At 43.0% G+C, this 21,882-nt stretch overlaps 2 protein-coding genes across 4 annotated transcripts in view; one reads left to right on the top strand and one right to left on the bottom strand.

Moving 5' to 3' along the window:
- Nucleotides 1-14,359, bottom strand: part of c11.1 (maestro heat like repeat family protein c11.1) — a 212,376-nt gene extending 198,017 nt beyond the window's left edge. The window contains exons 1-4 of one of the 3 annotated variants that reach the window (XM_075703967.1): nt 14,144-14,359; nt 11,447-11,538; nt 10,851-10,996; nt 10,380-10,511 (exon numbers count right to left, since the gene is read on the bottom strand). In XM_075703967.1, the coding sequence (XP_075560082.1) occupies nt 10,380-10,511; nt 10,851-10,996; nt 11,447-11,489 (321 nt within the window). In that variant the 5' untranslated portion in view covers nt 11,490-11,538; nt 14,144-14,359. Of the gene's footprint in view, nt 1-10,379; nt 10,512-10,850; nt 10,997-11,446; nt 11,539-13,828; nt 13,913-14,143 lie in introns of those variants that run through there. The other 2 variants (XM_075703969.1, XM_075703968.1) reach the window with 2 other exon arrangements.
- Nucleotides 14,360-14,608: 249 nt separating this feature from the next.
- Nucleotides 14,609-21,882, top strand: part of Herp (Homocysteine-induced endoplasmic reticulum protein) — a 56,503-nt gene continuing 49,229 nt past the window's right edge. Inside the window, exons 1-4 of the mRNA XM_075703966.1 lie at nt 14,609-14,678; nt 15,579-15,751; nt 19,930-20,007; nt 20,966-21,049. Of these exons, the coding sequence (XP_075560081.1) occupies nt 15,611-15,751; nt 19,930-20,007; nt 20,966-21,049 (303 nt within the window). The 5' untranslated portion in view covers nt 14,609-14,678; nt 15,579-15,610. The remainder of the gene's footprint in view (nt 14,679-15,578; nt 15,752-19,929; nt 20,008-20,965; nt 21,050-21,882) is intronic.

The raw sequence follows: 21,882 nt of genomic DNA, 5'->3' as shown, positions 1-21,882 counted from the left end.
CGTTACTTTAGAACAGTTCTACCGCCGGTTGCCAGAAAACACCAATTATTGGGTTCAGGATAGGCCAGGGATGGACACTATCACGAGAGCGGCCAATCTCGCTGAGGAGTATGTAATTCGCTGTGCGTTCGAAGGCAACAAAACTCCTAAGAAGGAGATGAATAAATACAGACCCGACAAGCCGAAGCGATGGTCAAAGTCAAGTCAGTATAAATCAAAGGAAAGGACAGATTCGGTGAAAATTAGTGACAAGAACAGCAAGAAAAAGGAGGAGTCACCCGAACAGAGGGCAGAAAGGCAAAAGAATAAAGCTCTCGAGGCAAAGAAACCAGTAGTTTGCTACAACTGCCAGCAAACGGGGCATATCTCCGTGGTATTCAAAAATCCCAAACTAGTGTTGATGTCACTAACTAGTAACGAGGAAAATCTGAAATTGGTAGAACCTTACATTCGAGACCTCATGGTAAACGGCAAACCATGTCGGGTGCTTCATGACTCGGCAGCCACAATGGACGTGGTGCATCCATCTTACATAGATGAAGGCCAGTTCACGGGAGAATCCGCTTGGATAAGGCAAGCAGTAGAGGCCTCCAGTGTTTGTCTCCCTGTGGCCAAGATTCGTATCGAAGGCCCTTATGGAGTACTGGACACTGAAGCCGCCGTCTTGGCACATCTCCCGCTACAGTATCCATATTTGTTTTCTAAAAAATCTTAATATTTGCTGCGACGCAGGGGAATCAGGTTTAGTGAAAGAATAGTGCAAGCCCTAACTTGTTCCAAGGCAAGAGAGCTCGCGGCAAAGGCAGTGTACAAATGTCCAGTGATGGAGGAAACAGGTTTCACGGAGGATTCGTCAACCAGCACCAAACAGGACAGCCCTATAGGGGATATTGCGGAAAGTGTACTAGCTGATGAAGAGGTCAGGAAAGCCCCAGAGCCTGAAATGTCTCGAGAGGCAGAATGCAGGAGAAAGTTATTGAATGTAAGCCCTGCCAGAATGATTCCTGAGCTGGAAATGTGCAAGGCCCAAAGCAATGCTAAGCATTACTATGACAGGACGGGTCAGACGCGACGCTTTGAAGTTGGGGAAAAGGTAATGATCCTGAAACCCTCATTGAAAAACAAACTACAGGTTCAATGGGAAGGACCAGCTGACATAATTCAGAAATTATCTGAAACAAACTACGTAATCACGGTACCGGGAAAACTAAAGACATCACAAATGTACCACAGCAATCTACTTAAACCCTACCGGCAGAGGGAGGCCATTGTGAACATGTCCCTTAACCAACCTGAGGAGATGCCTGTCAACTTTCCAGAGTTAACATCAGTAACGGTGGCAAAAGACATTCACGAGACCATGGACAAGCTAGTTGAGCAGGTGGAGTTGAAACCCAATCAAAGGGCCGAACTGAGGGAGCTCGTGTTTGAATTTAAAGACATAGTTTCAGACACACCTGGCAAGACCACTGCGATCGTTCCTGATATAGAGTTAACCTCATCGGACCCTGTTCGTTCGAAAGCTTATTGCGTTTCACCTCATCAATGTCAAGTCATGGCTGCTGAAATAAACAAGATGTTAGAGCTAGATGTGATCGAACCTGGAGAGAGTGATTATATCTCGCCTCTTATTTTGGTTGAGGTCCCAGGAAAGGAGCTGTGACCATGTATCGACTACCGCAGGCTCAACTTAATCACAAAGACCAGACCTACCCAATATTGCATATCGAGGAAAGGCTTCAGAGAGTTAGCAGTGCTAATTTCATCTCCACGTTCAATTCAGTCAGAGGGTACTGGCAGGTTCCATTGACCGAGAAGGCAAGCAGGCTTGCGCCGTTTATTTCCCCGATAGGAACCTTTCGGCCAAAAGTCCTGAGCTTTGGATTGAAGAATGCTCCCTATTGCTTCTCTAGCCTTATGGGCCATGTGCTAGGGGGAATGGAGGACTTTGCACTTCCATACATAATCTTTATTTCATCATGGGCGGACCATATGCAATACCTGCAAACCGTGTTGTGTCATCTACGAGAGGCTGAAAAGGCTCCCAAGTGCCAATTAGGGCGCGTGGAGGTAGCTTATCTAGGTCACATAATAGGGCAAGACCATCTTCGGCCTTTCGAGGTTAAACTGACCGCAATAGACAACTTCCCACGAGCACGCACCAAGCCGGACGTCAGGGCATTCCTTGGTTTGGCAGGGTATTACTAGAGATATATCCCGCATTATTCCGAGATTGCAAGTTCTTTAACAGATGCTCTCAGAAAAACAGAACCACAGACGGTAAAGTGGGATGACGCAAAAGAAAAGGCTTTCAGTATGCTGAAGAAAGCACTAACGAGTCAGCCAGTGTTGAATGCATACTACTACTCTAAGCCATTCATTCTTCAGTGTGATGCCAGCGACAGGGGTATGGGGGTGGTGCTTTGTCAAAGGAGAGATGACGAGAACAAACACCCTATACTGTACGCCAGTAGAATGCTTTCAGGTCGTGAGGAAGCATACAGGTGCATCAGAAAAGGAACGCGCCTGCATAGTATGGGCAGTGTGCAAGCTAGCTTGCTATATCGCTGGTTCAAGGTTCACCATAGAGACTGACCACTGTCCCCTCACATGGCTGCAGTCCATGTCTACGAAAAACGGTCATCTTTTGCGCTGGAGTTTGGCTCTTCAAGAGTACACCTTCGATATTCGCTACAAGAAGGGTAAGCGTAATGGCAATGCCGACGGTCTGAGTCGTTGCCCCTAGAGTAACGAAAGCCTCATGATCACTCGGGTTTCCATGGCATTTTTACGTTGGTATTTTTTTTTCATACCTTTCTTTTTTTATTATCGCGAAGTTGTAGTTGATGATTAGCTGATTTTAGTAACCACGCCTTAACGCTTTCAAGAAATGGCTGTCTTTAGTGTTCAGGGGGGGGAAGGACGCACGACAGCGATGGGAAAGCAGTAGCGGGTTTTTTTTTTTTTTTTTTTGTAAAGCTTGGTGTATCTTGGGGGAAGGTGGCATTGTGCTCGCCGTTCTATGGTTGTGGGTCCAGCACTGTTCTGTGGTGATTGCTTGCCCAAACAGGAGACGAAAAGTTGCGAGAACGGTTTGCAAGTCGAGTTCACCGGACCGGACCAGGGAGAAAAGCCACAAGAATGCTACAAGGAGTGATGAACGACGCCCAGAAATTACCAACTACGAACCAAGGGTTCGTCACCCCTGAGGGAAATTCTGCTGCTGAAACAGCGATCCCTCGCCCAGTGGCTGCTGGCCCCTATGCATCGGGATCTTCCTCCCCTGCCGGAGATGCTGTTATGGTTGGCGTGTAACACCCTGAGCAAAAAAGGATGCTCTACCACCATGCTTCATCGAAACGAAGGGTTGATTCCTAATTTGCTGTGGTTGTCTCGAGTGGATGCCGGTCTGGCGGACGCCCCGCAGTGTTCACAGGCCCCTTTGTGTGTGTGCGTGAAAACCCTTTAGGACCAACGGGCTGCCGCCAGTGGAGGCACGCTCGTGAAGACGTCAACTGGGAGAATGGATCAATCGCCCATCCACAACCAGACGCCCTTTCCGCGAACCAATGACTCGCGAAAGAGAAGGGCTCAGCTGCCTACGATCCCCAGGACCCGCGGGTTGCCACCAGCGGAGGCAAACTCAGGAAAACATCGTCCTGGGAAAGTGGGTGCCGCCGCCAAGCACCGTGGGACTCGGTGCATGTCATGTGACGTCGTGACGTTGACATGAGCAAGATCCCGCCTACGATTTTAGTGGGCCTATTTAAAGGGCCCCGCAATGTACTTTTTCACTTCATTCTCTTCTTACCTTTCACCAACCATTGAATAAACCGTGCAAGTGTCGCACTAGAAGTCGTCTCGTCCCTGCCTGATCGCCATGGTCTACCGGACACCCGCAGCCTGCCGACAACGCCACGCTACCCAATAGTAACGCCGGTTGAGATTCAAGAACCAGGCGTCGCAACAACTGTCGGCAGCAGTGGGGTACGCTACCCTGGAGAACGCAACAGTTGACTGAAGTCCAGTGTTGCCCTTATTCTATTGGAGATTATCTTGGTAAATATTTAATGTAATACTGGGAGTAAGCTAATGGGCCTATAATTTTTCAGTTCTTTAACGTCTCCCTCTTTGTGGGTTAGTATAGTGTTTGCATTTTCCAGTTTTCTGAGACCCTTGCAATTACAATCTCGTATAGAGATCCGCCAATTTTCCTAGAATTATGTCTGCTCCATCTTTGATTAAATCGACTGTTATTCCATCCTCTCCTGCTGCTTTTCCCCGTTTCATGCCTTGCAAAGCCCTTCTGACCTCATCTCTAGATACAGGAGGAGTTTCTGTATACTGTTCATTACTGTTTCGAATAGAGCACTCCTGAGTCGTCTGGGTACTGTACAGGTCAGCATAGAATTCTTCTACTGCTTTTATTATACCTATCTATCTAATTCTATCTTATCTCATGAGTTGGACACTTTCATTCTTTGTCGCTTCTTTATTAAGTCCTTTGTTACTTGGGAGAGCTTGCCTACTGGTTGCCTTGGTGCCTTGCCTCCCACTTCAGTTGCTGCCTCTGAAGCCAGCCTAGTTACGGTTTTAAAAGCACTTCTTGTTGGGCTAGTTGGTAGCTCTTCACTAAAAAATATGAAGACCCCAAATAAACGTACACACACAAGAGAAGAGAAGGGACAGGGCGCCCTGTCCCGTTCTCTTCTCTTGTGTGTGTCCGTTTATTTGGCGTCTTCATATTTTATAATGAATAGTTACGGTTTCATTCATTACCTCTATGTCATCTTCCTCTCTCTGTTGTAAGGCTGCATATTTGTTCGCGAGCACCAGCCTTTATTTGTCTGCTTTTACCCTTACTGCCTCTAGGTTGACCCGTTTTTTCTTGATCAATTTTACTCTTTCTCTTTTCAAATTGAGGTGAATCCTAGCCCTCAATAACCTATGATCAATGCTTTACCCTACCTATCACTTCTACATCCTACACTATGTTGAGATTGGCAGAAAGTATGAAATCAATTTCATGTTTTGTTTCACCATTAGGGCTATTCCAGATCCACTTTCTGTTGCTACGTTTCCTGAAAAAGGTGTTCATTATTCTCAGTTTATTCCTTTCTGCGAATTCTACCAGCACCTCTCCTCAAGCGTTTCTAGAATCGACGCCGTAGTTGCCAAATGCCTGTTCACCCGCCTGCTGTTTCCCCATTTTTGCATTGAAGTCACCCATTACTACTGTATACCGAATTTGCACTTTTCTCATTGCTAATACAACATCTTCATAAAACTTATCTAATTCCTCATCATTGTGACTGGATGTTGGAGCGTAGTCTTGTACTACCTTTAATCTATACCTCTTATTAAGTTTGATTAGAACTACTGCTACCCTCTCGTTAATGCTGTAGAATTCGTCAGTGTTGCCCGCTAGGTCCTTATGGATTAGGAACCCCAACCCCGTATTGCTTCTTATCCGGGAGACCTCTAGAGCAGAGGACATGGCTGTTATTTAGCCATGTATAAGCCTCATCAGTTCTTCTAATCTCACTAAGGCCGATAATATCCCAAACAATGTTTGATACTTCCTCAAGTAGTCCTGCTAAGCTAGCCTCACTCGAGAGGGTTCGGGTGTTAAACATTGCAAGGATCAGTTTCCATTGGTGGCCTGTCTGAACCCAGAGATTCTTAGCACCCTCTGCTGTGTTACAGGTCTGACCGCCGCCTTGGTCAGGTGCGCCGCAGCTGCTCGGGACTGAAGGCCATTGGTTAATTGTAGATGTCATCAGGAAGGTTGTGGCTGAATACTGCACCAGGGAGGCCAATTCCTGTTCTGGTGAGTGTGCAGGTTGATAATTATTGGTCTGCAGAGACACCTCCGGGGCCCTCCAACAATTGTTTTTATGCTATCAACTCAGCAGGTTTCTATGTTATTATTGGTGTTGGTGTGGCTCTTAAAGGGACACTAAAGGTTACTATTAAGTCAACGTGGACTGTTGAAATACCATCACAGAAACCTTGAAACGCTTGTTTCGTGCCAAGGAGAGACTTACTTTAAGAGAAAATGCATTCTGAAGCGTCCGCGTACCTCTAGCGCAGTTCAAATCGCCCGCCCTCCGATCGAGGAGTACTGACATCATGGTCTCATAGTGACGTTGCGCCATCGGTGAGTAGAACGGCGTCCGCAGACGGCGCTACGGCTTTTCTGCGCAAAACGCGAACGCGCGGCCAGAAACAGAGCCAAGACAGAGCCGACAGCAGAGCGAAAGCGGGAGTATGGTGGCTAGCGGAAGGAGAAACGAATTACATCCCACGGCACACGGAGAGTCCGTTTTCGTTAAACTATAGGCTGCGGCGAGCTCGCAGCGTGGTCGGCGTGGTCTATGAGAAGCAACGAGCCTTTTCGCACTCGCAACGGGGCATAAAAATGTGCGAATCGACGCAAAACTCTGCCTAGAAACGTGCTTCGCCAAAGCCAGGGCTCAATACGACCCAAGCTGGCACGACCCAGATGTCGTTTCCCGCACCGCCACCAGGCGCCGCTACTATACCTCAATCTCCAGCGCAAGACGCCCATAAGCTGGTACTTCATTCTATGACGCTAACTTCGACGCTCGTCGCAATGGACCCTGACACCGACAGATTGGCTCGCGATGGTGGGCTCAACTTCAGCGATTTGAGCACCGACGAGCGCGACTTGCTGCTGAGGGCTCGCACTGCCGGCGTCGTTGCGTACTACGACGGCGGCCTCGACACCGGCTCTCCGGAGCGGGAAAGCAACGAGGGCTTCCCACGACATCACATGGACGTGGCATTCTCGCTGCTTGTTCCAAATGAAAGTTTCGCGAGCCATCAGAACCCTCACAGCACGACGCGATAACGAAACTACTGAAACTCCAAAGCGTGCGCGGCGCAGAGTCGAGCGCGCAGAGTCGAGCGAAAACGAAACCTTTCGAACACCCATATTACTGAAGGGTAACGTCAAAATGTTATTTTTTCTTAGAATCGAATAGACGTAGACAAGTAGCATTTTTTTTCGTCTTATAATCGAATGAAATGCTATTTTTAATACTAGTAGTTGAGTATTAGTAACACAAATTACGAGGAGTCCTTTCGTCATCGGGCTAGTACCGGAATGTCGCTGGGGGGTCTCAAATCGTGTCATGCATTTACCTCAATTTCTCGGTTACTAAAGCTCTGCTCGCGATTATATTGACACCTTAGACGTTCTAGAACATTGCTCTACCACTTTAACTTGAGTTTCTGGTAACCTTTAGTGTCCCTTTAATGCATACAGACATGCCAATTGCTCCGCGTGTATCTAACAAAGTCATATTCCTCAAGTCTGCTAATTTGTCTGGCCTCTCACGGAACTGAGTAGACCTCAGTGGTGGCTGCGGAAGTTCAGGGGCCATATTCTGGAACGTTTGCCTTCCGCGACAGTTTCGCTGGTGCGATAGTCACGTTCAATAAATCAAGTGACTGCTTACGCGTGACGTCAGCGTGCACTACCAACATGCGCTGTCGAACGCTTCACATCGCATGAGAGAGCGCACTGTGCGAGTGCAGAGTGGCTCTGGTGTGTTGTTTTCGAGTGTAGTGGCCGCTGTACGGGTTCTGCGCACTGACTACAGTTGTTACGGCCGCTTTAGGTAAAATAAATTGAATAAGGCAGTGTGAAAGGTTTTATTTTAAATGAATCAACAAATATCGCCACGAACCAACGCGTGTAAGACGCCACCAAAAAAGGCTACTATGAACTACCACCTATTTATCTCTTCTACACTCCACCACCAACCGAATGCCAAAAGACGTGTTTGTTTATTCAATATATGTCAAGAGCACTCATCGACACCATGACATTAAAATGACGTAGGACGGAACTACTAGATGGCGCTGTTTATTTTCTGGTTTTGCTAAAACCGCCAATCAGCGGCCGCCGTTGGTGGAGGCATGGCTAAGGCGATCGTTTCGCGGAAGAACATTTCACAATACGGGCCGTGCTTAAAAAAATTTGCAGTTTGTGTTAAGCGGATTTGGTTTCCACTGAGCATATGAGAATTCAGCCAAATATTTACAGTGTTCCTCAAATCTGAAAATTCAGCTTAACAGGTTTTATTTTAACAAGAGTCTGCTGTACTTGATCTAGATGCATCTAGTATATTTCGGTAATTGAAGCAAGTTGTTTGTACATGCCATACAATACTGCCAACCACCAATGCCAGTTTTCCCCCAACTCGAATGAAGTTTTCCCTAAATTTCCCTAGATTTTTGTGAAATGTGGCGAGACTCAAGCTGAAATGATGTCACTGTGCAAGTTGTTATGCTAACAATGCGGCCTCTTACTCGAAATCACATAGACAGAAGAAGACGTCAGTATGTGTATACTTTGTTGTTGCCCAAAGTTGTTTTGCACCTACTGCAAAGCGCCAAGATTACATGGAACCTTATTCGAATTGTAAGGAAGATAGGCACCAGACCTACCTTCCAGAATGTAAACATCAAAACACTGCACCACTTCGAGACACCAATGTAAAAGATGTGAATAATTTTCTTTGCATGCCGTATACTGATGCAACACTGCCACACTTGCATGTCATCTGTAGTAAATCACAATATATGTGGCAAATTTTTATCTTTCCACAGCAAAACTCATTCAAACACATGAGCACTGCGACTCTGTCCAAGGTTGCTCTGCCTATCGGCGGTTCCCAGTAAATTTTAGTATATGTGCATGTGTAGTTGACTGTTTAATGCCCCAACTACACTGTCATGCTTGGCACTAAGTATACATGTCCACTTACGGCCAGATGTGCCTGTACTGCTTTGTTTAATATTTCAGCATATCTCTGTTACATATACTAAAATTTACCGGGAACCGCCGATAGGCAGAGCAACCTTGGACAGAGTCCCAGTGGTCAAGTGTTTGGGTGGGTTTTGCTGTGGACGAAAGCCACATATTTTGTGCTTCACTACAGATGACCTGCAAGTGTGGCAGTGTTGCATCAGTATACAGCATGCGAAGAAAATTATTCACATCTTTTACATTGGTGTCTCGAAGTGGTGCACTGTTTTGATGTTTACATTCTGTAGGTAGGTCTGGTGCCCATCTTCCTTACAATTCGAATAAGGTTCCATGTAATCTTGGCGCTTTGCAGTAGGTACAAAACAACTTTGGGCAACAACAAAGTATACACATACTGACGTCTTCTTCTGTTTATGTGTTTACAGAATAACAATTTCATTCAGAGTGCACAGACATCGACAGCACAGCTAGAGGTACTAACGGCAAAATTGCAGTAGCAGTACTGTGCCACCTTGCACCCTGTCATTTACTTGGCATGATGCGTTCACTGCACTGTTGTATGGTCAAAAGTCATGCTTCGGATGTGGTGCAAAGGTCATTTGCGGTGATTGTAATCAAAACATGCCATCGCGTCAGCAGTTTTGCCATTTCAATGTCTTTGCCTATTTCCCAAACAAGGCTTAAAATCCTGATATCTGGTGAAATTTCCCTATAGTTCGCTGCATTGGTGCCATACAACATTTAGATATGAAAAAAAAAAGTGATTGCCTTCAAAGCTGTAGTCGAACATACTCTTAAATGCTCTTGCCATTTTTACTGAAAGTGCATTTTAACAAAGAATCCCATAAGAAATGAGGCAAGAAATGCACTACACCACACTACAGGGTTAAGCTACATATTTAAACTAGCTACAAATCAGCCATTACACCTAAATATTTAACCCCTTAATGGCAAAAAAATTAAGAATTAGATTATGGGCTTTTACATGCCAAAACCACGATCTGATTATGAGGCTCACTATAGTGGGGGATTCTGGAAATTTGGATCAGCTGGGGTTCGTGCACTTAAATCTAAGTACACGGGTGTTTTCACATTTTGCCCCCATTGAACCGCCATGGCAGGGATTCGATCCCGTGACCTCGTGCTTAGCAGCCCAACACCACAGACACTAAGCAACCATGGCGGGTCCCTTTAATGGCAGTTTGGTTGTAAACAAATGAGTGGTTATTTTTCATGACAAGCATAACTGCAATGCTTTCTTAGTGGCATCTACAGCACAGTGTAGGTCAGCCATAGGCAGTGAAACACTTTCTCACTAGGTGCAGGTCTATAAGCAACAGAAAGAGCAATTTAAGAGGTTTTTTTTCCTCTGTATGTTACAAGCACTAAGCCCCAGAAAAATTATCCACAGATTAGAATAAATGGGGTTTCTATTCTCTTATCTCATTAATGCACACAAAAAAAAAATTAGATTTAAAGAAACAAACAAGCTTTTGGGTTTTAGAAATACAATAGCCCTACCATAACCTTAAATTGCCCATCAAAATAGAAAAGTGTTGAGAAAGGCACCGCCACTCACCTTGGTACGTGTCATCTCCCCAATTGTAGTCTTACAAACATTGTTTAACAGTGCTTTGTCTAGTTTGTCAACAGAATCTTTGCACACTTCATGCATCACAGTGAACAGCAAGTTTCTATGAGAGGATGACAACTAGAAAAGAAACGAAAGTTTTGCTGCATCACTCTATGAGGCAATATCCACATCAAAGACCAAGATTTGCTAAACAAGGCATACTACTGGGCAAGTAATTTCATGCTTAGACATTGAAATCACCAAGTGGAGACAAGACAATGACGAAGTTGGCAGGATAAAAGCGAATTTGTAATGCAAGTTTAGTGTTCGTGCTTGCCCTACCAACTTTGCTTTCGTGTTATCTCTACTTCTGGATGAAGATCTGCACCAGGAAATCATATTCAATTAAACATTTGTATCATTCAGACATGCACAGAGTTGCTTGGAGGTGATATATACTAAAAAGACTATATTTACTTTTGACTCCTTTGTCAAGTAGTCATGGCAGCTACTCAAGACAAGATTAGGCCAATGGTTGCCAATAACTTGTAGCGAGTGACTGACTGCACGGCAGACGCTGTCTTGTTTGTCTCCCAAGCTTTCCACAAGGGCTTCAACAATGCCTGAATAGAAGAAACATTCACTTAGACATGCAGCAATTATATGGGTTATTTTCTACACAGCATAAATTTCAGATTTGTATTAGCACCACGCAACCTATGACATTATGCTCGCACATAGGCTGCATGGCCAAGAACCATCAGAAGCCAAATTCTGGATACCATGAGAATAGTTTTTTTTAAAGCTAAATTCTCTTAAAGCTTGGAATTGGGAGATACACTGTGTTATGCCACATAGCAAGCATGCACTGCGGCCTTCAATTCAAAGTCACATGTATGGGCTGAAACCATAACAAAACTTTTTGCAGCAGTCAAATGTTATCCAGACTTTACTCTCAGTGGTACAATGTACTTTCCTTATGGCTGGCTGTCAGTGCATAACATTGTAGCATCTTGCAGCATTGGGAGGCTATGCACACTCAAGAAATACTCAATAGCACAGAAAACCCATACCGTCAACCTGGCCGCCCGTCTTGAAAAAAGCATCTGCAACCATCTTCAGTGCTTCGACTTCTATGCTTGCTTGATGCTGGTCAGTGAGATGGCTGAAGGAGGCGAGGAAGCAACCAGTAATAGTATTAAATACAACTGTATAAGCTAATAAGTTGATGCTGCCTAGCTAATCGTACACTATTTATAGTGACACAGTGAAGCTAATTGCATTTCTTTCTTAAATACAAAAAAAAAATTGTTGCTGGGAGCAAACCTTTACACGTGAACCGCAAGTTGGGGGGGGTGAATAGCAGTTTTTGAAGCCGAATCAAATACAAATTGAATAGTGCCAGAATCGAACAATAAATATTTTTCTAATAGATTGCAAATAATGTACAGGCTTCTAACCAATAATAAAAAACAACTTTAACATCCTAGTTTTCACATCAATAATTGAGTATGTCATTACACTGCACATTATAAAGCATCCTTTATTAAAAGCACAAAGGAAACATTAAGAACTAGGCAGATTGTTTGCAAACTCAGGGTTCTAAAGAGAATTCATCATTCATAATCAATATATAAAGCAAACCTCGTGGACAAATTATTATCTAAGTATACCGTCGTGTCAAGACATGCGTGTGATCTCTAGCAATGGCAGAGTGGAAAAAAAACAAGCATATTTTCTCTAGTTCGAATTATCACGGCAGACAGTCCACAATTGTATAAAGCATAACTGTATAAACAACAACTGTATAAAGTATGCTGCAATGAAACATATTCTGATTTAATCTGACTAGTGGAAAAAGATGAAGCGTGTTCCAATAGTACCAAACAATATTCATTGCCAAATGCCATGTCTAATTATTCTATTGCAAGTGATCCAGTTACTGAAAAAGTCTGACTGAATGAGCGATACAGCATGCTCTAGTAATGTCCACTCAGGATGGGATGAAAAATATTGAATTTCTGCTTCAATTTCATGTTTGATTGTGTTCAGTCGACAATGTAACATATAAAGAAATATACATATTTTCAAATAGTGAGTATTCGATTCGAGGACCAAATTCAGTATGACAATATTCAATTAATTATTTGAAAGTTTTGGATATTTGCACACCCCTAAAAGCAATAAACAAGCACATTATAGTGTTATGCAATGAGGTGAGTGCCAAATGCATCAGGTAAAGGGAAATTGTGTTCATGCAGTGCTTGTAAATCAATGTCCCCTTAAAATAAACAAGTACTGCCAGCAGCATTTCAGAGCTTAAAAGAGGGTCATTATTCAAAAGACTAGCGCAAAGTAGCAGGGACAAAGACAGAGAAGACGACAGGACGAGCGCTCGTTCTGTCGTCTTCTCTGTCTTTGTCCCTGCTACTTTGCGCTAGTCTTTTGAATAATGATGACACACCAACTAGCCCAGCTTTCTGCTTTGATCTTAAAAGAGGGGCAGGCAATGGGTGGGGGAAGGGGGGGGGGGGCTCTGGAGCATAAAAAAGAAGGAAGGGGATCATGAGTACCCGTGCAATTCAAATAGCTGTGAAGTGCGCCTTTACCGAAATGATCAGTTGGTAGAACAGGCTTTAATAAAGAATATACACATACCTATGCTTTATCAGTTATGCGCTATACAAAAGCTAGCTAGCTTCTTTGCTCAGAGATGCATAAAATGTTTATCGCAGCCACAGAAGTTTCACATGACAGCTGCTGCCACTCTGTAACCACATAGCTGATTCCAGTCAATTATGCTGTCTGCACTCCTGCTGTGTTGTGTTTTTCATGAAGGCACATAAAAGCAAAACTACACAAAACTTACAATAAGGAAGTGCAAGGCAACAGAAAAAAAAAAAAAAGCTGTCATCTGCACAGGCGATTTTAAACTTGCTTTATGGCTGCGAGGTTAGAATAATTATAATTTTGACGGTTGCTGTTAACACTGGAGAAATATAACACGAGAATGCACAGACCTAAACATTACAAGATACAACACATCAATGCTGCTCGAGGTTATGATCTCATTAACTATAGCACTCAAGTAAAGAAAGAAAAGGAACTACATATTTAATATAGTACGATAGCATATGTGCGGTCTAGCCATTAGCCAAGAGCGATGCCAACATTATTTATAATATTTACTAACGGCTCTTTGTCCAAGCCATCGGCGTTGGTTAACACAGCACGCGGAGAGCTTGGTCAGCATTTCCTAACGTAGGGTCGGAGGAGCCCCCAAATAAACACTATCAGATGGACAACTAGAACGCATTCAATGAAAGTCACAAATGTACTATTCCTCGTAGCAACATTTTACTCCTCTATTTCAAGCGCCACATTTCTTATTGAGCAGAAAAGCACACTCGAACTGTACCACCAACGAAAAGTCATGCAGTGTGTGCAACACTAACCATACGTTAGGCACATTCAGGGTGTCATCGTAAACAGTCTACGATAATGGTGAAGACACATGAGGCGAGCAAGAGTCGGCAACTAGCTATCAAGCTTTGTAGACACGCCTCCTTTGACTAGCCGGTTTCTTTCCACCAATTATGTCCTTCAACGTACTCATCGCTTCTGTTAAGCCGTCAAATCTGCAGTGAAGCTCGCTTGCTGTGTTTATTTTTACAAAAGATGAGAGCATATCCGGGCGGAAAATATATAAAATTTTCTGTTGTGCTGCAAAGTAACATGAGCTCCGGTGTCACATTATATATTATACTCACAAGACTTTCGCTTTTGTGATCGTAGTACCAACACGTCCTTCGAAGATAAGGCATCATCAATGATCATTTGGTTTAACGCAGGCAAGATATGGAGCAAATGCAAAGGTCAAATATCACACTTGTAGCAACATCCAACGCCTCAACAGCCAAACAGCCGTCCATATGCAAACGTAAACCATAGAATAAAGTGCGTAAACCGTAAACCACGGCTACAACAGCGCCACCGGTGGCGGCGGTGGCTGCCACCGGGACCATTGCTGGCGAGAGTACACGGACTAAACGTTACTCTCGTTACGAGGTGCCCACCAATGAGTGAACGACAAATCTTCGGCTTTTGCAGAACACTTGAGGGGGGTTGGGACGACTTTATTTGAGCGGCGTGTGGTTTTGCTACTTTATGCATAAAAAAATTCTCTTGAACTGTGATCTTCGCTTATATTCAGGCAGCAAAAGGTACGTGCACCTTGCACGATCACTTCCTTTTTAGCGCGCGGTCACGGGCAAGTACAGTTTGGAATTCACTATCACCGCGGAGGTTTGGTCAATAATTGATTCTTGCCTTTTCTCCTGACTACAAGCGCTTGCCACGCGTTAAGGAGCTCGCTAGACTCTAGTGCCTGTTAAACTAATCCTTTTAGTTGAGTTGCGCTCAAGTTGTGTTGAATTCTTAATCTTTGACGACTGTTTTCTCATCGAGGTCACCCACAGTTCGTTTTACGTATAGTACCAGAGCTGTTATGCGCGAATTATTGCGGTGTGGTGTTCTCTAGGCTATCGTTGATATGTATCTACGTCGTGCGCGTTAATTGTTTGAAGATTACTGACAGTGATGCGCTCTGAATTGTGGCTGAGGTTTCTTGTGCATAGTGCGCGACGTTTTCGTATCATAATCTTCGTAGAGTCCTGAACGTCGGCGACTGCTAGCTCGCGAGAAAAAAAGATCTGCCTGATGAAAGATATAACGCTAGGACAGGAGCCTTAAAAACGCTAGCAGTTGTACAGTCTGCCTACCAAGATGTTTGCCACTGCGCTTAGTGATAAGCGCTCGAGCAACACTTGCATCACCGAATAAGCGTCTCTCCCCCCCCCCCCCTACTTTTTTTTTTTTTCTTTTGCGTTCGGGCCATGTCGCGCGTTTGCATGTTGTAAGCGAAGTTCAGTCCTCCGTCGATTGTAAAGCTCTAGTTATGATGTCAATCGCGTGCTTCTAGGGCATTACGTGGACCACCTGCGCGAAAGCTTATTGTACGCGTTTCTCCTGGTTTCTGAATGTGCAAAATTGTTTGTTGAATTCGACCCTTGCGTGAACTGTTTAGCTTGTGTTCGGAAACCACGAACAAGAGCGTAAATGTCCTTGTCATGCGCGAAAGTTGGAAGTGCTTCAAGGAAACATTTGCGTTTTAATTTATTTGTTTGCGTACGTGTGCTTTTATAGGAGGCAAGCAAGCATTGCGGGGAAGTGCATTTATGGCAGCTCAAAATATGAGCACTTGCCTTGTGATTCGGGCGCCTAACCAAAAATTTGGAGACCAACAGGTGTATTGTTCTTTGGACTGGTCCGTGCAGCAGCTCAAGCAGCACCTCTCCAAAGTCTACCCAAATAAGCCTGTAAGTAAATCCATGAAATTAGCGTGTGGCTCATTAAACATGGGTGGAAAACATGCACTGTCGACACTTTTAAAATAATGAGCATTAAATGCTTGTTCATGGCTTTTGTGTTGAGCTTGCATGCATTGTCTTTAATTCCAAATATTGTTTGCAGTCCGCCTTCCGTGCTTTGTTTCATTGTTATTTTATCTTATTTTCTGAAACACTTGTGATCCTGTCACCTCTGATGATAGTATATCATGAGGAGTCTCTGCGTGACCTTCTTAAGCACTGCAGTGTGACATTGCATCACTTATTTTTTTTTAATTTGTTGTTTGTGGTGGCAGCCTATCAGAAAGGTCAAGTTGATGTGGAAGAGGACGTTTTGTTCAAAATTCTAATGCTAATAGCAAATTGTTCTTGAAAACAGCATTCATGCTCACATACTTGCACGAAATTTCATATTAACTAGCTTCACAAGTTTTCCCCTATGCAGTCCTGAGTTGCTGCATGTGTAGCACTACTAAAAAATGCACAGATTGATCTTGAATGGCCTTGAGTAAAGGCAAAAGCCTTATTATAGGTTGAACCCAGACTGGCAAAGCATATTCGAAGTTAGATCTTACAGGTGCTTATTTCAATAGTAGAAATACGGTTTGGTTCGCATTATTAGTCACATAATAACCCCAAGTTTGCCATGACAGTGCAAACACCTTTGTATTTGTATGAAGCAACAGCAGGAAGAACAGACTTTAATTTTTTATGGAACCTGCTAATGTTGTCTTTCGGTGGCATTTACATCAATTTGCACCTATTGGCATTAAGTTTCGTTAGCCAGTGATGACACCAAGAAGAGAAATTGTCAAAATACATTTGTAGTGAAAGGTAATTTATATTTATTTATTCAGTTTACCCTACTGGCTCGGAGGAGCATTGGGTGGGGGGTTACAGAAAAATGACAAATATTTAAGGCAAAAAAGGGAACTACAAAGTAGGAGAAACAAGTAAGTTTGTACATTGGAAGAAAAAGAAACACTGATAAACACTGCAAAAAATCCATACAAAGTCAAGGGAGTACAACGCAAAACAAAGTCGAACAACATAGTCAAGCGAACATGTGAAGTCCCAAAAGTTCATGAAATTTGGCAGGATCTTTTAATGCAACAATATTATTTGGAAGGCTATTCCCTAGTGCGATGGCACACGGTAATGCACAGTTATTGAATGACTGTGTGCAGCCAAAAATGCGCCTGAAACTGAGATGGTTATGAAGTCGAGTAGATGTGCGAGAAGGAATTTCAAGCGACAAACGGCTGGACCATGAGTTATAGTAGCATTTATAAAAGAGTTATAGAAGGGCAACAGAGCGGCGGGAATCCGAGTCCGGAAAGGGAACATCGTATTTAATTTGGGTAATGCTAGATTGACAACTGTAATTGGAAGTTATAAAGCGGGCAGCACGATTTTGGATGGATTGCCAGGGTAGGTTATTTCACAAGTGACACAGTCTTCAGTAAGAAGCTTAATAGTGAATGTTACAATGTTCAGGAAAGTCCTTGGAGGGCCCTAAACACTATTTAGCAAAATTGTGGAAGTTATGGACTAAAGGGCATCACTCATGAATATCCTCCAGCATTACATATCAAGAGTTATTGGCAAAAGTTACCCTTCAACCTCATGCATGGTGCTCACACTCCTTCCACACTGTGCATTTTGTAGGCTAAAGAGAGGCAGGCTTTTGCACCCATTCATCCACCCACTATACTTGTCACCCAGCATTCAGCTTACCCAGCATTCAATGCTTCTATACTTCTCTGTGACATGGTGTTTCTTTTGTTTTTCTTTGGTGTTATGAGGGCCACTACTACTTGTTTGGTGCTAATGACTTGCTAAACTCAAGAGGCTCTAGCTCGACTTAAGGTCAAGGTAAAAATGCTGCCATATGAAGCAGTAATGCAGAACCAGTGCTGAAAATTTTCTAATTGACAGCCCCATGCAAACGAAGTTCATCGAAGTAATTTTTCATTGGAAATTTGTTTTATCGCAACAGTTACTTTCAATAGCCTCTTTGTACCATCCAATGGTTCTGTACCCTTCATCATTGGCCACAGCCATAACACCACAATCGACAGAAATCTTTAAAATATATTTTTCAAAGGGAGTATTGCTAAACATCTAAATTTGGCAACAAGCACACTACAATATGTCGCTATTCATTTTGGCTGAGCATTATGCAACGAAACTAATTCGTTGTGACTGTAAAGCACTTCTGTAAAAAAGAAAGTTAAGTTGCATGCTGAATCTTCTAAAATTCCATGTACTACCCACGATTCCAATAGTGGTTGAGTGACTGCAGTGCCAGAGTTATCTTTACTAAGCTTGGTATGACAGTGTCTAAGGGGGGGTGCATGGCTAAGAGTAATTTTCACACACACTCACACGCATAAAAAAAGAAAAAGAAATTTATGTTGATTGAATTCATCAACTAATAAGGAAACCTCATCAAGTTTAGTTGTCATCTGCAGTATAGAAAAGAATAAAGTTGACTTTTCACATGGTGGTGTCGAGCGCTTGCCATCAAAAGCATCCGTGAACGCTGTTTTCTAGATGCAGCTGCCAAGTACAAGAAAAACTGAACACAATATGTATGCCTTAATTCAAAAGATAGTTCATCGCGCTATTTGTCCGTAAGAGAACTTCTGTCAAGGGTGCAAATATCGCGCATAAAAAGAAATGCTAGAAAAAAAGGCGTCTTTATGACCGTGGCAAGTTTAGAATGATTAGCAAACCAAAACTGAAACTCAGATTGGGGGATTACAGTCAACACCTAGCCCTGGTTGACTCAATTTTACAAAGGCATTCAAAAAGAAGTCGAAGAAGGAAGGCAGGCTAGTGCGACTTCTCCTTCGATTTAAGTGCATTTAAAAAAATAACCCAGCACCATTCCACTTTGCCACCATTATGCCGGTTGATGCGGTCAAGCCACCTGTGCCAAGACCTATTCATCAAGCCTTCAGCAGAGACATTGCAAAAGAGCCTGTGCCTCTATACAATCCAGAGTTCCTTGCAGAATGTTCAACAATACAGATGAATTATTCAATTGTTAATGGGGAAGAGGTGCCTGAAGACAGAGCTTGTGACCTTGAAAACAGGGGAGACTGCAGCAGCCTTCGCTTTGCTCGTGTTCAATGAGGGTGTACCGCGCAGTATCATAAGAGTTCTCGAAAAACTGGTGCTGGAATATGGTGGGCAGACAAGGAAGCACGTTGAGCAAGCGAAAGTGACTAAGGCAAGCATCTCAGGAGCTCAGTTGAGCTCTTGACAGCTCTAAGGCACAAATAAGGTGGAGAAAGCTTGAAGTATATGCCACTGAGCGATATGGAGTTCAAGAAAAAGGGTCCCTTGATTGATTGCCATTGCTCAGGAAATGTAGCATGTTTTGAAATATTTTTTTCCCCTACTAAACACAACCTCCAAGAAAACTATCCTTTCTAACCGCATTGCCAAATTGTGCTTTCAAGGTGGCTTCGAGACTGAAATTTTGTGAGGAACAAGACTATGTACTTCTTTAATTTCTTAATTTCATTGAATGGGTGAGGAGGGGGATCATATTTCTGACATACGGTGATAACATAAAAGTCAACCTTAGTTGCATAAGATGTAAAACAGCTGCCCTTATGCTGCACTTTAGGCTACTCAGAAAGTATGTGTTCAGAAAAGTTTGTCTTTAGCATTTTTGTTTTAAATAGCACCCAGTTCTCTGTAGTTCGATATAGAAAGTGCTTCATGTACGATTCGCAAAATGATTGACTTGATGCTAATAGTTGTATGGCCGACTTTTGCACGGTCCCATCATATTTCTCTACATTGTAATGCAAAGGGGTAAGGTGTGCAGACACGGACACGAGAAGAGAAGTGGACAACACGAACGCCGTGTTCATGTGTGCATGCCTTACCCCTTCTTTGCATTATGAATCCTTACCAACTAGCTCGGCTTTCTGTTGTTTTAAGTTTCTACATTGTGTTGCTCATGCAAACGGGAAGTTGCAACTAAACCGAAGAGTAGAGTGATCGCAAGGCTGGGCAAATAGGGTGAATGCCGAAAACATTACTGGTTTTTTCAAGAGGACCAAATTGAACTAATTTCTAGCTATAGGTTGATGAAAAATGAAATGAGCAATTGCTGTTCTCATGTCCAGAGGCCAGAAGATCAGAAGCTGATCTATTCAGGACAGCTGCTAGAAGATGAAACAGCTTTGAAAGATGTGTTTCGAATGGTAAGTGAAAGCTAGTTTTTGAACATTGAATGATACAACAGTTGCCTACTTCTAGTGGGCTGCACAGCACAGCCACATTGTTTTGTTCTAATAGTAAGGATCATTGCTCAGCAGCTTAATAGTTTGTATGCGCATGTGGTGTGGATTTTGCCTTCTACTTTGTTTTTTTTTTACTTGCATGTGTGTATATTTTTTCCCTATTTTAATCTTTCCTTTCTTTCATTTTCATTGTCTAGTTGATCACTTTATAACTCTTATGTCATAGCAAATGCTGGAGTGTACCAGATGTTTCAGGAACAGATATCTCCAGTTGTTAAAATAGGTGGTATGAGACGAAAGGGTAATTTTTGTCAGCTTAACTTCATTCTAGGTGTGAGCATCAGATTTTGTGCAGTAATTGGGAATGAGGCTATTAACTAAATTTCATTAATAAAATTTTCAGTTAGTAACTTTAGTAGTTTTGAGGTATCAGTATCAAAACTTGTGGCAAAATGCATTTACATTGCACGAATACTTTTCGCACATGGCCTTCACCAAGCAGTGGTATACGAAACTGCTTGGAACGTCAATGTATTCTCCGGCTGATTTTGGGGTCAAAGGTCTTGAAGGGCTAGCCTTGCTTTTCCTTCTGAGCAAGCACACCTCAAGTACAAGCCAGCTTGCACTCCATAGTAGCAATACCTGAGCAAAAATTATTATTTAAAAGTTAAATATTGAAACTTTTATAGTTGTCACCTGTCTGTAAGGGGATAAATTCCTGCCTATACATAGTGCTCAATGCAATACTCTGTGGCAGTAAATGATTGATTCTTGAATTTAATTGAGGTCTGATCTGGGCAGCTTGCACAATGTACATTGTGCAGTTCTGTTAGATTCAGAATGATTCTTTATTCCATTAGAGCTGTTTATCCATTCCTTCAATTGCCTACATAAAGTATTCTGTTGTTCTTTAATACAGGATCTTGGGAAGATGCACATCCTTCACCTGGTTTGCAGGCCAGCAAGAGACTCTCCTGATGGTTCACATTCTCCCATTCCCCTTGTATGAATTTTTCTCTATTTACTGTTTGTACCACCACAGAAACTATGATTTAATAATCTAGTTATCAAGAAGGTATTTAAATGCACTCTTTTCTCATGTATTGTCTGTATAATGCTGATTAATCTCATTGTTTGTGTGCATGCATGTGTACATTAAAATGTAAAGTTCTTAGAAGTAATGATCATTCTGTAAACATTCAAAATAAAAATGTGTCTTGAGGTATCTAAGTGCAAGCATTAGGTACACAAGAAAGCTGCTTTTAAAATGGGTAAAAATTGGTCTGAGTGGTTGCACATGAAGATATTATGCTCTGAAGGCTTCCTTTTACAGGGCATGGAGATTTTGCCTTGGCTGTGAAATGTGGTTTGTTGATATACGAGCTATGCACAAATGGGCTGTGAAAATTTATATTTATATATATATTGTAAACATTTATGCGAACTTCACCTTCATCTGTACAAAGTCATCATCAATCATCGGCTCATGTTTGTTTTTTGCGTTGGCATCATTTTTCCTTTTTGGAATAAAGTGTTGTCTCGACCATGATATTTCAAGTGGTAGAGGCGCTTTAAAATCCCTTCGACCTCAATCCTCTTCAAGATCTCACCTGGAGCTACGTTAGGGATGCAGCTTACGCCAAGAGGCCGCCATGTCGTAAGACCAGCCCGCAGCGTCAACCAGCTTGGTTCAAGTGCCAGCCACCCCCACTCCCAGCCCTGCCAACAACCGGTATTGCATTCCTGAAATCTTCTGTAGCTTGCCTGGTGAGGACATTGAAGACTGGCTCGACAACTGCGATCGTGTCAGCGAGTACAACTGGAATGAGACATTGA

Source organism: Dermacentor variabilis, chromosome 1, assembly GCF_050947875.1.
Source record: "Dermacentor variabilis isolate Ectoservices chromosome 1, ASM5094787v1, whole genome shotgun sequence".
Taxonomy (NCBI): Eukaryota; Metazoa; Arthropoda; class Arachnida; order Ixodida; family Ixodidae; genus Dermacentor; species Dermacentor variabilis.
The sequence above is the reverse complement of the archived record's forward strand: the minus strand, read 5'-3'. Positions and strand labels throughout refer to the sequence as shown.